At 44.4% G+C, this 20,284-nt stretch overlaps 1 protein-coding gene across 6 annotated transcripts in view; it reads left to right on the plus strand.

Annotated features, from left to right (window-relative positions):
• Positions 1-20,284, plus strand: part of LOC124010099 (cAMP-specific 3',5'-cyclic phosphodiesterase 4D-like) — a 74,725-nt gene that overhangs the window by 35,864 nt on the left and 18,577 nt on the right. For 3 of the 6 annotated variants that reach the window (XM_046322442.1, XM_046322448.1, XM_046322447.1), the window contains exons 2-7: positions 14,172-14,363; positions 15,061-15,102; positions 15,740-15,776; positions 17,821-17,894; positions 18,046-18,092; positions 18,388-18,509. In XM_046322442.1, the coding sequence (XP_046178398.1) occupies positions 14,172-14,363; positions 15,061-15,102; positions 15,740-15,776; positions 17,821-17,894; positions 18,046-18,092; positions 18,388-18,509 (514 nt within the window). The remainder of the gene's footprint in view (positions 1-14,171; positions 14,364-15,060; positions 15,103-15,739; positions 15,777-17,820; positions 17,895-18,045; positions 18,093-18,387; positions 18,510-20,284) is intronic. The other 3 variants (XM_046322443.1, XM_046322445.1, XM_046322446.1) reach the window with 3 other exon arrangements.

Below are 20,284 nucleotides of genomic sequence, written 5' to 3' on the forward strand. Positions count from 1 at the left end.
TCGACAAACCATTTCTGTATGGACCTTAATTTGTGCACAGTGGCATTGTCATGCTGAAACAGGAAAGGGCCTTCCAACAAACTCTTGCCACAAAGTTGGAACCACAGAATTATCTAGAATGTCATCGTATGCTGTAGCGCCATGGAAACCCATTTCATGAAGCTCCTGACTAATAGTTATTGTGCTGACGTTGCTTCCAGAGGGAGTTTGGAACTCTGTAGTGAGAGTTGCAACCGATGACAGATGATTTTTACTCGCTGCGCACTTCAGCACTCGGCAGTCCCCTCCTATGACTTACCACTTCGCTACTGAGCTGTTGTTGCTACTAGATGTTTCCACTTCCCAATAACAGCCCTTACAGTTTACCGGGGCTACTCTAGCAGGGCAAAAATGTACAAATTGACTTGTTGGAAAGGTGGCATCCTATGACGGTGCCACGTTGAAAGTCACTGAGCTCTTCGGTAAGGCCATTCTACTACCAATGTTTTATGGAGATTTCATGGCTGTGTGCTCGATTTATACGCCTGTCATCAACGGGTGTGGCTGAAATAGACGAATCCATTCATTTTAAGGGGTGTCCACATACGTTTGTATATATATATGTGTATTTAACTCCCTTTTTCTCCCCAATTTCATGGCTGAAATAGACGAATCCATTCATTTTAAGGGGTGTCCACATACTTTTGTATGTATATGTGTATTTAACCCCCTTTATCTCCCAAATTTCGATCTTGTCTCATTGCTGCAACTACCCAACGGGCTCAGGAGAGGCGAAGGTCGAGTCATGCGTCCTCTGAAACATGACTGCCAAACCACGCTTCTTAACACCCGCCAGCTTAACCTGGAAGCCAGCTGCACCAATGTGTCGGAGGAAACACTGTGCAAATGATGACCACAATCAGCCTGCAGGCGCCCAGCCCACCACAAGGAGTCGCTAGCCAAGTAAAGCACCCCTGGCCAAATCCTCCCCTAGCCCGGACAATGCTGGGCCAATTGTGTGCCGCCCTATAGGACTCCGAGTAACAGCCAGTTGTGACAAAGCCCGGCTGTAGTGACGCCTCAAGCAGTGCCTTAGACTGTTGCGCCACACGGGAGGCCCTTATATATACTATTTTTGATTACTCTATGCTTTCAAATGTAGTTACGGCCCTGACAGTAACTTACCTACATTTTTTATGATAATGAATGAAGATATCTTATTGATTGCAAGAGGGGAAAATGTGTGTTTAGAACTAGTGTGGTATCATGCAATCTTCATGTGTGAAGGGCTATTATCATGAGAATATCAATGATGATTTAAAAAAAAAAAATTTTTTTTAAGAAGCAACATTTATTCTTCCTGTGTTCCACACAAAACATAGAACATGAACACTAATGGACAGGAACAGCTAAGAACACTGAGACTAAAGAACAATACGACTAGACAAATTTCAAAAAAGAAGAAGGAGAAAATAAATCACAATAAATATTCAATAGCTATCAATAGTTGTTTTTACTAGCATCCCTCTCGTGTTCTAAGGGCAATGGTTCCCAAACTGGTGTTCGCGGAGGTACTGCAGGGAGTCCGTGGCAAGATGAAATTTTCAAAAATATGAATATTGCGAGCAACAACAGATGAAATATACTTGGCCAACGGGTCTATATGGAAGAAGGTAGACGGTGCAATACAACACAATACAATGTCATATTATTAATAGGGCTGTTCAATTCCGGTCCTACTGTTTTTTGTTTCTACCGGGTACTAGTTAATTGCACTCAGGAAGTGTCCCAGGTCTGAAGTCCCATATTAAAAGGAGAAGGATGAGAACTAGAAATGTTTCGGACCTCCAGGACCGACATTGAACAGCCCTGATCTACAATATACACTTAGATGCACAACAGGACTTGGGAGACTCACAGGGATCCACAGTATTCCATCAATGATCCAGTTTTCAACTCATTACTTCTTGTAATTCCCTAAAGTTTGGGGTTTGAACATAAGTGCACTGTAATTTAAGCTTTAAAACTGCAAAATTGTCTCTCTTCTCCATGGGAAAATGTGTAGAGTTGCTGGAAATTAGCTTTTAAACTGAAAGGGGTTGGGGTGGGGGCATTAAACAGTTATTTCACAGGGTCTGAGACTTGGTTAGTCTGGCCATGTACTGCAGCATTCATAATAAAACTCATTGTATGCAACAACAAAAAATTGCACAGGCCAAAGTCGGAGTTGTGTTCTGATTTTGAGGGGGTACCTGATGAATTTGCCATCACAAAATGGGCCCCCGGCCCCAAAAAAGTTTGGGAACCCATGTTCTAGGGCAGTGGTTCCCAACCAGAGGTACTAGGACCCCTAGTCCTAGAAGACTCGTGAAGGAGTACTTCAGTGGGAACCACTGTTCTCGGGCACTCGGTTTAGTCAATTCAAGGCTTGTGATTTCAACAGAGCCCAGTAGAGGGACCCTATCCCAAGCAGAACAAATATTCACATTCAAATGTTCAATACCTACAGCTCTCCGATCACTCACTACGTTCCCAATCTTATGTTGAAAGCCCACTCCCCCAGAATTATTTTGGACCGTTTTCCTTTCCGCCCTTTTCATTTCTGTTCACACTTGTGTTTGTTTGTGTCTGAGGGTATGACTGGTAGGTATGGGAATGAGAGAAGACAATGGAGTTTAAAGTACAGAAGCACAAAGAAGCCACAGTGGTGCCATATGGGAGCTTCCTCTGCTCTGAATTTAAACCCTGAACTCCAAACAAATACAGATAACATATTCAGCATTTCTCCCTGGTGGCTCGCATCCATATACAAAACCCTAGGTTGGACATGTAGACCTGTGGTGTGCCTCTTTAAGTTGTATGGACATGATTTGAAACTTAATCAGACATGCACATTATTGCATTTGTCCAGCAGTATTTGTTGTATCGCATTATGACTACACTCATGTTTTTTTGTCGATATGGCCAAAATTGGCTAATGTAACACTTCCAATGTGCCAAGTGTGTAATCATACTCACATTTTTTTTTGTTAAATTGTACTTTCAACACATATCGAACAACAATTAGCCCGAGAGTGTGCTAAGGAAACAATGTATACTCTCGCACTGCACAACATACATGTACGAGCGAATCAACCGTGGTAGCCTACGGCATCACCGTGTAGTACTCAACTGAAAGGTAAACAAAGTGAAAACGGATGATTAAGTCAGAAGGCTTTGAACCGAGCCGCTGAGGAGAAAAGCTGTGTGCGAGTGCCAGCGAGGGAAAGACGTGGGCGGACATTTTTGATGGAAACTAAATTTAGCCCGGCATCTGTATTAAAATAGAAACCCTCCATAAATATTTATGAATGAAGGGAAGACTGTGGTCTCGGCGATGGGAGTGGGGGAAGGAGAGAAAGTGGGAGCCCGATTCACCTGAAAATCTATTTTTAGATGTTCTGCCTCTATTCCCAGAACGGAGAGGCTATTTTCTTTTGCAGCGCAGAGACAGAAGCGAACGTGCTGCAGATGCACAAATAGCCATATAGTCAGTGTCTAGAATCAGCCAGAGGAGGAAGAGAGAGAGAGGGAGGGAGCGATGGCACAGGTATTTTTAGAACACAACACATTCTCACACTCACACACACGTATATACACGCACAGCGCCCCTAGCAATGCAAACATCGTTCAATATAGAATTCCCTCACACTCAGTATGTACACTACGAACGAAATGCCCTAATGTGTCTCAGTATTGAACAACCTGTGCTATCTCAATTCAATTACAATTTAAGGGCTTTATTGGCAGTTACATTGCCAGAGTAAGTGAAATAGAGAATACATACACGTGAAATAAACCATATACAAAGAACAGTAAACATTACACTTATAAAAGTTCCAAAATAATAAAGACATTTCAAATGTCATTATGTTCACATACAGTGTTGTAATGATGTGCAAATAGTTAAAGTACGAAAGGGAACATAAATAAACATAAATATAGGTATTTACAATGGTGTTTGTACTTCACTGGTTGCCCTTTTCTTGTGGCAACAGGTCACACATCTTGCTGCTGTGATTGCATACTGTGGTATTTCACGCAATAGATATGGGAGTTTATCAAAATTGGATTTGTTTTCAAATTCTTTGTGCGTCTGTGTAATCTGAGGGAAATATGTGTCTCTGTTATGGTCATACTTTTGGCAGGAGGTTAGGAAGTGCAGCTCAGTTTCCACCTCATGTTCACCTCAGCTTGTCTTCTCTTGAGAGCCTGGTCTGCCTATGGCGACCTTTCTCAATAGCAAGGCTATTCCCACTGAGTCTGTACATATCCTTATTTTGGGGTCAATCACATTGGTCAGGTATTCTGCCACTGTGTACTGTCTGTTTTGGGATAAATAGCATTTTAGTTTGCTCTGTTTTTTGGTACATTTTTTCCAATGTGTCAAGTAATTACCGTTTTCTCATGATTTGGTTGGGTCTAATTGTGTTGCTGTCCTGGGGCTCTGTGGGGTCTGTTTGTGTTTGTGAACAGAGCCCCAGGACCAGCTTGCTTATGGGACTCTTCTCCAGGTTTATTTCTCTGTAGGTGATGGCTTTGTTATGGAAGGTTTGGAAATCTCGCACTCTCTCGCTCTTTCTCTCTCTCTGCTCGTCTCAGCACTGATCAGTCTGTGCTCCTCCATAGCAATAAATAATAATTATGCGGCTGCTTATATTTGTCCTGTTTCACACATGTACAAGTGTGTGTAATACGCATGTGAGAATTGGAAATGTTTTTCTTGCATATCCCAACTCTCCCTGAGACAACCTCGGAGAGTGAGGCCACGGCCAGTGTCTCCCCCATCGCTCTCTGTGGCTACAGTATCTATAGTATTCGGTCGTATGAATGGAGGAGGTCTTCAGCATCGATTACATAACACACTGTATTAGACCAGCGTCTTGTCCTCGTGCAACATCCCAGGGAATGAAGTGGATGGAGAATTGAATGGAATGCCTACTGTAGCCATTTTTTACATAATATATTTTTTTGTCTTGCCTATTGTTCTCTCCTTTTGTCTTGACTTTAATCCTAAATGTATGTGAACCCTTTGGAATTACCTGGATTCCTAAATTGGTCATAACGTTTGATCTGATCTTCATCATAGTCACAACAATAGACAAACACAGTCTGCTTAAACTAATAACACAAACAATGAAATGTTTTCATGTCTTTATTGAACACACCGTGTAAACATTCACAGTGCAGGGTGGGAAAAGTATGTGAACCGTTGGATTTAATAACTGGTTGACCCTCCTTTGACAGCAATAACCTCAACCAAACATTTTCTGCAGTTGCGGATCAGACCCACACAACGGTCAGGAAGAATTTTGGACCATTCCTCTTTACAAAACTGTTTCAGTTCCGCAATATTCTTGGGATGTCTGGTGTGAACCACTCTCTTGAGGTCATGCCACAGCATCTCAATCAGGTTGAGGTCAGGACTCTGACTGGGCCACTCCAGAAGGAGTATTTTCGTCTGTTGAAGCCATTCTGTTGTTGATTTACTTCTGTGTCTTGGGTCGTTGTCCTTTTGGATCAGCCAACTTCTGTTGAGCTTCAGTTGGCAGACAGATAGCCTTACATTCTCCTGCAAAATGTCTTGATGAACTTGGGAATTCGTTTTTCTGTCGACGATAGAAAGCTGTCCAGGTCCTGAGTGAGCAAAGCTGCCCCAAACCATGATGCCCCGTCTCCACCATGCTTTACAGTTGGGATGAGTTTTTAATGTTGGTGTGCTGTGCCTTTTTTTCTCCACACATAGTGTTGGGTGTTCCTTGTAAACAACTCAACTGTAGTTGAATCTAACCACAGAATATTTCACCGGTAGCGCTGTGGAACATCCACATGCACTTCTGCAAACTTCAGACGTGCAGCAATGTTTTTTGGACAGCAGTGGCTTCTTCCATGGTGTCCTCTCATGACCATTCCTGTTTAGTGTTTCACATATCGTAGACTCGTTAACAGAGATGTTAGCATGTTCCAGAGATTTCTGTAAGTGTTTAGCTGACACTCTAGGAGTCTTCTTAACCTCATTGAGCATTCTGCACTGTGCTCTTGCAGTCATTTTTGCAGGACGGCCACTCCTAGGGAGAGTAGAAACGGTGTTGAACTTTCTCCATTTATAGACGATTTGTATTTACTGTGGACTGATGAACATCAAGGCTTTTAGATATACTTTTGTAACCCTTTCCAGCTTCATGCAAGTCAACAATTCTTAATCTTACGTCTCCTGAGATCTCTTTTGTTCGAGGCATGGTTCACATCAGGCAATGCTTCTTGGGAATAGCAAACTCAAATTTTGTGATTGTTATTAATAGGGCAGGGCAGCTCTAACCAACATCTCCAATCTTGTCTAATTGATTGGACTCCAGGTTAGCTGACTCCTGACTCCAATTAGCTTTTGGAGAAGTCATTAGCCTAGGGGTTCAGATACGTTTTCCAACCTACACTGTGAATGTTTAAATGATGTATTCAATATGGACAAGAAAAATACAATAATTTGTGTGTTATTAGTTTAAGCACACTGTGTTTGTTTATTGTTGTAACTTAGATGAAGATCAGATCAAATTTGATGACATTTTATGCAGAAATCTAGGTAATTCCAAAGGGTTCACATACTTTTTCTTGCCACTGTATATAATAAATCAAATCAAATCTAATTGTATTGGTCACATACACATGGTTAGCAGATGTTAATGCGAGTGTAGCGAAATGCTTGTGCTTCTAGTTCTGACCATGCAGTAATATCTAACAAGTAATCTAACAATTTCACAACAACTACCTTATACACACAAGTGTAAAGGAATGAATAAGAATATGTACATATAAATATAATAGATTGTGTAGATATCATTTTTTCAAACTTACATTGTATACAATTTTTGCAATCTGAAAATACATTAATTGTATAAATCGGGTTCCTGCATATAAACATAGTACTTTATGCTGTGATATATTCAATATAACAGGTGTTTTGGCAAAATAATGTACTATGACCATAATAATGTGTTATGCTGGTGAATGAGGACCCAAAAGCGACTTAACGAAAACAGAGTCTTTATTCCAGTATATGACAAAAGTAATAATCCTGGAAAAATAAAGAAGAAAACAAAACAGGAAAAACTTAAATCTACTCGTAGTAACGAGGACTGACTGGAGACTCGACCATTGACTGCAGGTTGCTACGGGAAGGCACCGACCGTAGCAGACTAAGACACCTGCTCACACGCAGCAACTGAAGAAGACAAAACACGACAGGGCGAGACAAGGACACAGAACAGCGAACATCATACAAGGATCCGACAAGGACAGAAGCGGAAAACAAGGGGAGAAATAGGGGCTCTAATCAGAGGGCAAAATAGGGGACAGGTGTGAAAAGAGTAAATGAGTGAGTTAGGAAAATGAGGAACAGCTGGGAGCAGGAACGGAACGATAGAGAGAAGAGAGAGAGGGAGGGGGAGAGAGAGGGATAGAAAAAGGGAACAAACCTAATAAGACCAGCAGGGGGAAACGAACAGAAGGGAAAGCACAAGGACAAGACAATATATGACAAAACATGACAGTACCCCCCCCCACTCACCGAGCGCCTCCTGGCGCACTCGAGGAGGAATCCTGGCGGCAACGGAGGAAATCATCAATCAGCGAACGGTCCAGCACGTCCCGAGATGGAACCCAACTCCTCTCCTCAGGACCGTAACCCTCCCAATCCACTAAGTACTGATGACCACGTCCCCGAGAACGCATGTCCATGATCCTACGTACCTTGTAAATAGGTGCGCCCTCGACAAGGACGGGGGGGGGGGGGAGGGAAGACGAACGGGGGCGCGAAGAAAGGGCTTGACACAGGAGACATGGAAGACAGGGTGGACGCGACGAAGATGTCGCGGAAGAAGCAGTCGCACAGCGACAGGATTGACGACCTGGGAGACACGGAACGGACCAATGAACCGCGGAGTCAACTTACGAGAAGCTGTCGTAAGGGGAAGGTTACGAGTGGAAAGCCACACTCTCTGGCCGCGACAATACCTAGGACTCTTAATCCTACGTTTATTGGCGGCTCTCACAGTCTGCGCCCTGTAACGGCAAAGTGCAGACCTCACCCTCCTCCAGGTGCGCTCACAACGTTGGACAAACGCCTGAGCGGAGGGAACGCTGGACTCTGTGAGCTGGGACGAGAACAGAGGAGGCTGGTACCCCAGACTACTCTGAAACGGAGATAGCCCGGTAGCAGACGAAGGAAGCGAGTTGTGAGCGTATTCTGCCCAGGGGAGCTGTTCTGCCCAAGACGCAGGGTTTCTAAAAGAAAGGCTGCGTAATATGCGACCAATCGTCTGATTGGCCCTTTCTGCTTGACCGTTAGACTGGGGATGAAAACCGGAAGAGAGACTGACGGAAGCACCAATCAAACGACAGAACTCCGTCCAAAACTGTGACGTGAATTGCGGACCTCTGTCTGAAACGGCGTCTAACGGGAGGCCATGAATTCTGAACACATTCTCAATGATGATTTGTGCCGTCTCCTTAGCGGAAGGAAGCTTAGCGAGGGGAATGAAATGTGCCGCCTTAGAGAACCTATCGACAACCGTAAGAATCACAGTCTTCCCCGCAGACGAAGGCAGACCGGTAATGAAGTCTAAGGCGATGTGGGACCATGGTCGAGAAGGAATGGGAAGCGGTCTGAGACGACCGGCAGGAGGAGAGTTACCTGACTTAGTCTGCGCGCAGTCCGAACAAGCAGCCACGAAACGGCGCGTGTCACACTCCTGAGTAGGCCACCAAAACCGCTGGCGAATAGAAGCAAGTGTACCTCGAACGCCGGGATGGCCAGCTAACTTGGCAGAGTGAGCCCACTGAAGAACAGCCAGACGAGTAGAAACAGGAACGAAAAGAAGGTTACTAGGACAAGCGCGCGGCGACGCAGTGTGAGTGAGTGCTTGCTTAACCTGTCTCTCAATTCCCCAGACAGTCAACCCGACAACACGCCCATAAGGAAGAATCCCCTCGGGATCGGTAGAAGCCACAGAAGAACTAAAGAGACGGGATAAGGCATCAGGCTTGGTGTTCTTATTACCCGGGCGATAAGAAATCACAAACTCGAAACGAGCAAAAAACAAGGCCCAACGAGCTTGATGTGCATTAAGTCGTTTGGCAGAACGGATGTACTCAAGGTTCTTATGGTCAGTCCAAACGACAAAAGGAACGGTCGCCCCCTCCAACCACTGTCGCCATTCGCCTAGGGCTAAGCGGATGGCGAGCAGTTCGCGGTTACCCACATCATAGTTGCGTTCCGATGGCGACAGGCGATGAGAAAAATAAGCGCAAGGATGGACCTTATCGTCAGACTGGAAGCGCTGGGATAGAATGGCTCCCACGCCCACCTCTGAAGCGTCAACCTCGACAATGAATTGTTTAGTGACGTCAGGAGTAACAAGGATAGGAGCGGACGTAAAACGCTTCTTGAGGAGATCAAAAGCTCCCTGGGCGGAACCGGACCACTTAAAGCACGTCTTGACAGAAGTAAGAGCTGTGAGAGGGGCAGCAACTTGACCGAAATTACGAATGAAACGCCGATAGAAATTAGCGAAACCTAGAAAGCGCTGCAACTCGACACGTGACCTTGGAACGGGCCAATCACTGACAGCCTGGACCTTAGCGGGATCCATCTGAATGCCTTCAGCGGAAATAACAGAACCGAGAAATGTGACAGAGGAGACATGAAAGGCGCACTTCTCAGCCTTCACGTAGAGACAATTCTCTAAAAGGCGTTGGAGTACACGTCGAACGTGCAGAACATGAATCTCGAGTGACGGTGAAAAAATCAGGATATCGTCAAGGTAGACAAAAACAAAGATGTTCAGCATGTCTCTCAGTACATCATTAACTAATGCCTGAAAAACAGCTGGAGCATTAGCGAGACCAAACGGCAGAACCCGGTACTCAAAATGCCCTAACGGAGTGTTAAACGCCGTTTTCCACTCGTCCCCCTCTCTGATGCGCACGAGATGGTAAGCATTACGAAGGTCCAGCTTAGTAAAGAACCTGGCTCCCTGCAGAATCTCGAAGGCTGACGACATAAGGGGAAGCGGATAACGATTCTTAACCGTTATGTCATTCAGCCCTCGATAATCCACGCAGGGGCGCAGAGTACCGTCCTTCTTCTTAACAAAAAAAAACCCCGCTCCGGCGGGAGAGGAAGAAGGCACTACGGTGCCGGCGTCGAGAGAAACAGACAAATAATCCTCAAGAGCCTTACGTTCGGGAGCCGACAGAGAGTATAGTCTACCCCGAGGGGGAGTGGTCCCCGGAAGGAGATCAATACTACAATCATACGACCGGTGAGGAGGAAGGGAGTTGGCTCTGGACCGACTGAAGACCGTGCGCAGATCATGATATTCCTCCGGCACTCCTGTCAAATCACCAGGTTCCTCCTGAGAAGAGGGGACAGAAGAAACAGGAGGGATAGCAGACATTAAACACTTCACATGACAAGAAACGTTCCAGGATAGGATCGAATTACTAGACCAATTAATAGAAGGATTATGACATACTAGCCAGGGATGACCCAAAACAACAGGTGTAAAAGGTGAACGAAAAATCAAAAAGGAAATGGTCTCACTGTGGTTACCAGATACTGTGAGGGTTAAAGGTAGTGTCTCATATCTGATACTGGGGAGAAGACTACCATCTAAGGCGAACATGGGCGTGGGCTTCCCTAACTGTCTGAGAGGAATGTCATGTTTCCGAGCCCATGCTTCGTCCATAAAACAACCCTCAGCCCCAGAGTCTATCAAGGCACTGCATGAAGCAGCCGAACCGGTCCAGCGTAGATGGACCGACATGGTAGTACAGGATCTTGATGGAGAGACCTGAGTAGTAGCGCTCACCAGTAGCCCTCCGCTTACTGATGAGCTCTGGCTTTTACTGGACATGAATTGACAAAATGTCCAGCAGAACCGCAATAGAGGCAAAGGCGGTTGGTGATCCTCCGTTCCCTCTCCTTAGTCGAGATGCGAATACCTCCCAGCTGCATGGGCTCAGTCTCTGAGCCGGAGGAAGGAGATGGTTGCGATGCGGAGAGGGGGAACACCGTTAACGCGAGCTCTCTTCCACGAGCTCGGTGACGAAGATCTACCCGTCGTTCTATGCGGATGGCGAGTGCAATCAAAGAGTCCACACTGGAAGGAACCTCCCGGGAGAGAATCTCATCCTTAACCTCAGCGTGGAGTCCCTCCAGAAAACAAGCGAGCAACGCCGGCTCGTTCCAGTCACTAGAGGCAGCAAGAGTGCGAAACTCTATAGAGTAATCCGTTATGGATCGATCACCTTGACATAGGGAAGCCAGGGCCCTAGAAGCCTCCCTACCAAAAACTGAACGATCAAAAACCCGTATCATCTCCTCTTTAAAGTTCAGATAATTGTTAGAACACTCAGCCCTTGCCTCCCAGATAGCTGTGCCCCACTCTCGAGCCCGACCAGTAAGGAGTGAAATGACGTAAGCAATCCGAGCTCTCTCTCTTGAGTATGTGTTGGGTTGGAGAGAGAACACAATATCACACTGGGTGAGAAAGGAGCGGCACTCAGTGGGCTGCCCCCGAGTAACATGGTGGGTTATTAACCCTAGGTTCCGGAGACTCGGAAGACCTCCAGGTGGCACGAGACGAAGACTCTGAAACTGTCCTGAGAGGTCGGAAACCTGAGCGGCCAGGGTCTCAACGGCATGACGACTCGTGTCTGCCGAGCATAGCTCCCTGGATCTCGACGGCAGTGTTACGAGAATCCGTAGTCGCTGGGTCCATTCTTGGTCGGATCCTTCTGTTATGCTGGTGAATGAGGACCCAAAAGCGACTTAACGAAAACAGAGTCTTTATTCCAGTATATGACAAAAGTAATAATCCTGGAAAAATCAAGAAGAAAACAAAACAGGAAAAACTTAAATCCACTCGTAGTAACGAGGACTGACTGGAGACTCGACCATTGACTGCAGGTTGCTTCGGGAAGGCACCGACCGTAGCAGACTAAGACACCTGCTCACACGCAGCATCTGAAGAAGACAAAACACGACAGGGCGAGACAAGGACACAGAACAGCGAACATCATACAAGGATCCGACAAGGACAGAAGCGGAAAACAAGGGGAGAAATAGGGGCTCTAATCAGAGGGCAAAATAGGGGACAGGTGTGAAAAGAGTAAATGAGTGAGTTAGGAAAATGAGGAACAGCTGGGAGCAGGAACGGAACGATAGAGAGAAGAGAGAGAGGGAGGGGAGAGAGAGGGATAGAAAAAGGGAACGAACCTAATAAGACCAGCAGGGGGAAACGAACAGAAGGGAAAGCACAAGGACAAGACAATATATGACAAAACATGACATAATGTATGAAGTATGTACTATCTATTATGTATCAATATCTATTTCTATGCACCTGACTGCCAGCAAAATGAATCCCTCCAGTGGGGTTCCCAAAGCAGCGCAGAAAGTTAGATTTTTGCCATGAAACCACTGGCTCTACTGTTTAATAGCTCATCGGACAAACAACAGATGTTAATATTGTCTCATTGCCTCGTGTCATCAGACGAGAGACGTCTACGGGGAAAGTTCTAGCTCGGGTTAGTTTCAATTACGTGTTCCATAACGGTTTTAGCGTGATGTTTTTTTACTTTTCTTTTTTCTCATATCACTCTGCACTAATTGTTTGCAAAGGGATCGAACTACATCCCGTATCTGTCCGACGAACCGCCACGGTTTCTGCAAACGGTTTTCCGGCTCTGGAGTTCATCAGAACCCGCATACCAAGTGGAGCAAATCTTGGATGTTAGCGGAGGTTGGGGGACTATGGATGTGGATCAAGGTGGAAATGCCTTTATTTGGCTGGAGACGGACCAAGCCCGGTGGGATCGGTACACTCCACTCTACCTGAAGAGTCTATAGTCTATAAATAGCACAACTCACATTCTACCACGTCAATACTGAAGGGCTATTTTTATCTCCCCACCGAATCCTACATCACATGTCTGATCTTGCAGCCCAATCAATGCGTGGCTGCATCCCAGTTCCCTCTACTATAGGCAGTGCAGACTCTTGGCCGCATCTCAATAATCTACAGTGGCTTCCTTATCTCGTCTCCTTCCCTTTGTCTGCACAGATCTGAAAATGCTCTGCTGGTGGATGTGATGGGGCAGATATGTAGTGTAGAACACATTTGGGGGGGGTCCCCTTTGATCCACCTGTGTTTTTAAGACCTGTCGCAGATGAAGGGAAGGAGACGAGGAGAGGAAGCCCCTTTAGACTATTGAGGTGCGTTATTACCTAAGAGAACTGATCATGCATGTCAACCTTGGCTACGCATGGCAGAGAAAAAGTAATCTGAATTCATATGGATGTATTCATATCTATATGAATTGCCTTAAATATGGTTTATAGTTTATAGAATTGCCATGAAGATGGTTTTTTAGTTGATAGGAGTCCTGGTAGCAGCTACCACAGACTGACCCTCGTCATCAAATAGCCAGTTCCCACAGTCTGACCAGCCAACACCATTCAGACACACTGCTCTTCCTGAGTGCCATTGAAATGTTTTCTGACGTACCCAACTCCACAATGCCTTATTATATGTTTTTGTTCCCCTCTCCACCACAAATGTTTTCTTTCATATCAGGTTTATCGGTGTGACTTGGAACAATGATGGGCCTTTTTTTTAAATGCTGCCATTTCCTGTGCTTTTGATAAATCACATTCGATGTTGAAAGGGGCTTGTGCGAGGATTGACGCCATTTTTATATTTTTAGGTTGGGGGCTTTCTCAAATGAACATTAATTTGTTGAGGAGGGGTGTGTGTGTGTGGGGGGGGGGGGGGGGGGCTTGATTCTTTTGTCTGGTCTACCTGAGGCCCTTTGGTGATGTCTGACCAGACATCAGTCTCAAAGAAAAGTCCTTTGTTGCGAATTATTCAATTTTTTTGTGTATTGTGCGACAACAAAATGTAAGTGCATGCTGTGTGCACAAGGTGCGTTCAATTTATTGAGTGACAGAGCATAGTTTTTAAGAAATTCCAATGATTTTTGAAGCATGATTATTACAATGATGAATGATAGGAAGAAATGAGTGAGAACCGGATGTTGAGAACAGTGAATTATTTCCTCATCTTCTCTCTTCCTCTTTATCTACCCCATAGTTTTGATGTTGAGAATGGATTGTCGGTGGGGCGTAGCCCTCTGGACCCCCAGGCCAGTCCCGGCTCCGGCCTGGTGCTCCAGGCCAACTACGCCCACAGCCAGCGCCGGGAATCTTTCCTCTACCGCTCCGACTCTGACTTTGACCTCTCACCCAAGGCCCCCTCGAGGAAATCCTCCACTGCCAGTGAGCTGTAAGTGCCCCCCCTCCCCTCTCTTCCTTTTGGTTAATGTCTCCCTCTGTGACCTTTCACCTTCCTTTCATATCAATAGGTAAGTGTCATGGCAGAGATGTCTCACTGTAGGCCTTGATGATACAAGGTTTTCCACTCCAAGGTTATATACAGATATGGTTTTGTGGAACAGATCAAATCATATGTGGAAAGCAAGTCATTTCTTGGATCGCTTTCCATAAGGGAATTCCAATCGCAAAGCATGAGGAACATGTTAGGCCAATTTGAAATCTTTCCCTTATACTACAGTAGTTTGTGTGGTCTCTTAAGTTATTCTGTGAAAGAGCCTACTAAGTGGACTGTATCTTAAGCTCTCTATTGTGCTTTTTTTTAAATGTCACACAGTTTTATTAGCACAAAATGTTATATTAAACCATATTGCTCTGTGGGTTTGGAAAATCTACCGTCCTCCAGTTTGAAAGCCCCTATTACTGAAACCAGCAGTTCTTTCCATCCCAGCACGCTTGCATGTCAACTCTGCTTCGGTAGGATGAGACATAGACAAAGTGGGAAAAATTGGCCACTTCCATATTTTCTTTCTTCTTCTTCTGCTGTTTGGTTTTCCAGCCTACTGTCAGCCTAAGCCAGTTTGTGTCTGAACACCTTAGCTTGTGATGAATCGGTTGCAGGTCACCAACTCTTGCCTCTGTTTTTAAAGGGAAGAAAGCTTGAAGCACTGGGAAGTCAACTGGTTGTCTCGGTGAGAAGAACTTGACAAAACACTGACTTAGGTTCCCTCAAAGGCCTGTCCTGCATTCTCCATTACAGGTTTCAGGTTTTGTCCCCACCCCATGGCACCAGTGACTAAAACTTTAGCCCTCCCCTAGGTGACCCCCGAGAAAGCCATTTTTGTTTTGCATGTGAAGCTTCAAGAAAATACCTTAGCATAACTCCCCAACCCTATAACTTTACAAGTTGCACTTTAATGTCTCCCTACCTCACTGGTTCATAACATGTACAGTGCATGGCATCCCTTGTTTGACCTGCATTTCACCTGGCCTGGTCTACCCTTCTCTTTTTTCTTTGATTTAATGTCAGGTTGTTGAAGTTTTATTTCAGACACTGATCAACTGTCCTGATTAAGAATTAGGATTATTGCAAATGTGTAATGTGCACAGTAGTCATTAGTACCACAGTAGTCATTAGTACCACAGCAGTCATTAGTACCACAGTAGATATGTTGGATTAATTAACCTAAATATTTTATGCACATTAAGTGGTTGCAATTTGTTTAACTTTTTCACTGATTCCATTACTGTACTTTGAAAACATCAAGACCATGGCCTAAACCAATGTCTAGACGTAACCTCATTTTGTTCCGTTTCTCTCCATTGTAGACATGGAGAAGACATGATTGTGACACCATTTGCACAGGTTAGTTTTGGAAATATTGTGCCCTTTCCTGTGTTTTTTAGCCAAACAAATGATTCAGCAAATTACCTGGGGGGGTCTAGGGGTATAGGCTGCCGCCACTGGAGCACATGACCAGTGTGTATTGGTGCGAGCATAGGTTTGAATCCTGCTCGTTGCTCTTTCAGCAGTCTCTCTTCTACCTTTTACCCATCTCTCTCTCTAGCCAATAGCTGTAATGTAGCTTCACCTTCTTTAAGCACACCAACACAACAAGGAAATAACTCATAAATCTGACTGAACACTGACTAACTAAGACTTTAAAAAAAAGAATACCTATAAATAGGTTGTTGCCATTGCCCCAGTGAAGTCACAGCTGTCACTAGGCACCAGTGACACTAGTAGAGAGGACCACCGGAACAGCCTTTGGCATGTGGCTGGCGCATCGCGGCAGCCGGGCCTATGACGGGGGAAGTGCGTCACAGCTGGACTCACTTTACTGAACAAGCTAGGAATATAATACGGCATTCCCTCGATATGGCTGCTGACTGGTAAGACACCTGCAGGAAACCAGATACCGTCTCTTTTAATGTGCTGACTCAAGATTTCGATGGGCGCCCAGACTCTGACATGTATGACGTATGGGGTGGGGCTTATAAGGTACACTATACATACAACAGTATGTGGACACCCCTTCAAATTAGAGGTTTCGGCTATTTCAGCCACACCCGTTGCTGACAGGTATATACAATTGAGCACACCACCATGCAATCTCCATAGACAAACATTGACAGTAGAATGAACTTACTGAAGAGCTAAGTAACTTTCCACTTGGCATAGGATGCCACCTTTCCAACGAGTCAGTTCGTAATTTTTTTGCCCTGCTAGAGCTGCTCCCAGTCAACAGTAAGTGCTGTTATTGTGAAGAGGAAAAGTCTAGGTGTAACAACGGCTCAGCCGTGAAGTGGTAGGCCACACAAGCTCACAGAACGGGACCACCGAGTGCTGAAGCGCGTAGCGTGTAAAAATTGTCTGTCCTCGGTTGCAACACTCACTACCAAGTTCCTTTCTGCCTCAGGAAGAAACGTCAGCACAAGAACTGTTCGTCGGGAGCTTCATGTAATGGGTTTCCATGGCTGAGCAGCCGCACAAAAGCCTAAGATCGCCAAGCTTTGGCTGGAGCGGTGTAAAGCTCGCTGCCATTGGACTCTGGAGCAGTGGAAACATGCTTCACCATCTGGGTTTTGGTGGATGCCAGGAGAACGCTACCTGCCCCAATGCATAGTGTCAACTGTAAAGTTTGTTGGAGGAGGAATAATGGTCTGGGGCTGTTTTTCATGGTTTGAGATTAGGCCCATTAGTTCCACTGAAGGGAAATCTTAATGCTACAGTATACAATGACTTTCTAGACGATTCTGTGCTTCCAACTTTGTGGCAACAGTTTGGGGAAGGCCTTTTCTTGTTTCAGTATGACAATTTCCCTGTGCACAAGAGCGTGGTCCATACAAAAATGGTTTGTCGAGATTGGTGTGGAAGAACTTGACTGGCTTGCACAGAGCCCTGTCCTCAACCCCACTGAACACCTTTGGGATGAATTGGAACGCCGACTGTGAGCCAGGCTTAATCGCCCAACATCACTACTCGACCTCACTAATGCTCTTGTGGCTGAATGGAAGCAAGTCCCCACACGGAAACGTCCCAACATCTAGTGGAAAGCCTTCCCAGAAGAGTGGAGGCTGTTTTAGCAGCAGAGGGGGGACCAACTCCATATTAATGCCCATGATTTTGGAATGAGATGTTCGACGAGCATGTGTCCACATACTTTTGGTACTTTTTTTTGTAGTGTAGCTTTTGGCATTCTGACAAAAATATTTTACACAAACAATTGAGGTACCTTACATTCAACGGCAAATTATAGGATAGGATACAAACACTCACAGGGTAAATATGAATCCCACTAATCTAGTGTTGAAATAACAATTTGCATGTGTTTTTATTCATACATGACGGACCTCAACTATCACAATGTAGAGATGACGTACCCTATTTATCTTTACCGTTCTTGTAGGTACTTGCCAGTTTGAGGACGGTAAGAAGCAACTTCGCCGTTTTGACCCACCAGCAAGATCGTCAACCCAGCAAGTACGTTCAATATACACCTCTCATACCCAAACTCGCATGTCCCCCAAATCCTTTAACAATGAAGTGAACAGGCGATACAAAGTAGATATAGATATGCATTATATATATATTTTTATAATCTTGACACAAACTGGGATGTCTGTGTCCATAGGAGAACTGGCAGTAACCCACCATCCATGTGCAAGACAACCTTGGCAGGTGAGGGTTTCTGAAGTATGTGATTGGTTGAGTTTGTTTGACTATTCATTCAGCAGTTTAAAGTTGTTGTTTTTTTGCTTTACAAAAGTTGGGTGAGATCTTAACAAGGTTGCCTCTTAGGTTACCCATCTTTGATTAAACAGAACGGATTTGCTAACCATCCATAGAAACCGCAAAGGGGACTTGCGTCATTGGACAACATTCTGGATTGAATCATTGGTTCTTGAATGAACGTTGAACGTTGAAAGTACTTTGAATCAATGGGCTCATTTCCTTGTGTGTTGTCCTTGTGTGGGTGTGACAGAGGAGCCGTTCCAGCAGCTGGCCGTGGAGACTCTGGACGAGCTGGACTGGTGTCTGGAGCAGCTGGAGACTCTGAAGACACGCCACTCTGTCAGCGAGATGGCCTCCAATAAGGTACAGTCACACACACATTTTTTTTACTATCTTTATGGGGACCAAACAAGTGATTCCCATTCAAAATACTATTTTCCCTAAACCCTAAATCAAACCCTTAACCTAACCCTAACCTTAACCCCTAACTCTAATTCTAACCATAATGGAACCCTAACAGCAAACTTAACCCCTAAGTCTAAAATAGCATTTTTCCTTTTGGGGACCGGAGAAATGTCACCACCAAATTTTTCTTTGTTTTACCATCCTTGTTAGGACTTCTGGTCCCCACAAGGATAGTAAAACCACACACACACACACACACACACACACACACACACACACACACACACACACACACACACACACACACACACACACACACACACACACACACACACACACACACACACACACACACACACACACACACACACACACACACACACACACACACACACACACACACACACAGATAACCCTGGGTGCTTTAATGAGTCACCTGTACCCTTGACTTCAATGGTAAAGGTTGAAGCTACTAATGTCTTGCATCAAGATTTGGTTCAGTTTGAGTTAATTCCCAATGATGGACTTAAACAATATGCAATATCCTACCAGCTCAAGGCCCACCAGTGATTTAGAATCATCTTGGCTTTATGAAGAGTTGTCATGAATGTCTGCGATGTAGAGTGCTGTATGCTGTATGCATCGTGACCTAGCCAAATGAATCTACAGAGAATTTGTATCACATTTGTATCTGTAGCTGCACAATATCTATAAAGACTCTCTTTCAGACTTTGATTTAATCTAGTTTCCTTCTTATTTAGCCAAAACACGTAACCCCCCCCCATTAAAACAGATTTAAAAAAAAATGTATTTCACACTTATGTCAACGTGAGCAATATATATATATATATATATATATATATATATATATATATATATATATATATATATATATATATATATATATCCACATTGCTATGTTAAACAAATCATTAGCATGTACTGTAGCTAGCTAGCAGCGGTTCAATGATGATGACGAGAGACATGAACTTCAATAAATAATCACTTAATAAATCATGTTTAAATAGGCAACAAGAACTTCAGCTAACAATGAATGAATAAATACTTTATAAATAAACAACAATTAGCTGATTGTCAAGTCAATAAGATAGCTATAGCTAAGCTAACGTTACTTCTCCTTTGCTAGCTAGCTAACCAACTAAAGCTAACACACAACCACATCTATTGCCAATTCTTTGGATATATCCAATATAATAATCCTGACAAATGAATTCGGCGTGGATCAGAGAAGCTGTCAGTCTCGTCACCTTCATATGCATGGCACAGTGGAGATCACAAAAAAGCTAAGTCAACATGTTACACAGGGCGGATAGGCACACAGCAAAGCTGTCATTGTACATAAGACTTTGTTCTTAATTGACTTGCCCAGTTAAATAAAAGATTACATTGATAAAATAAACATGTTTACCCCCGCTGTACCAAACCAAATGCTAGGCAAGAAGCATGGGGAAATAATGTATAGATGCTTTTCTCCGTGGGTGATGAAGTTTATGAATGGCTGGCTGGGCTGTGGGACTCTGGATGCACATTGATACTTGAAATGTAATAATGGCATCATGGCATTTTGCATGAACTATTGTGAATAACTAATAGCTATCAACCAATCAGCAGGCAGGATCCAAACTTACCATTTTATAATTTTAAATATACAAAATTATATTTATCACGGGCATACGTCGATGTTCTTAAATATATTCATGATTGAAGTATAT

Source organism: Oncorhynchus gorbuscha, linkage group LG22, assembly GCF_021184085.1.
Source record: "Oncorhynchus gorbuscha isolate QuinsamMale2020 ecotype Even-year linkage group LG22, OgorEven_v1.0, whole genome shotgun sequence".
In the NCBI taxonomy this organism is placed as follows: domain Eukaryota; kingdom Metazoa; phylum Chordata; class Actinopteri; order Salmoniformes; family Salmonidae; genus Oncorhynchus; species Oncorhynchus gorbuscha.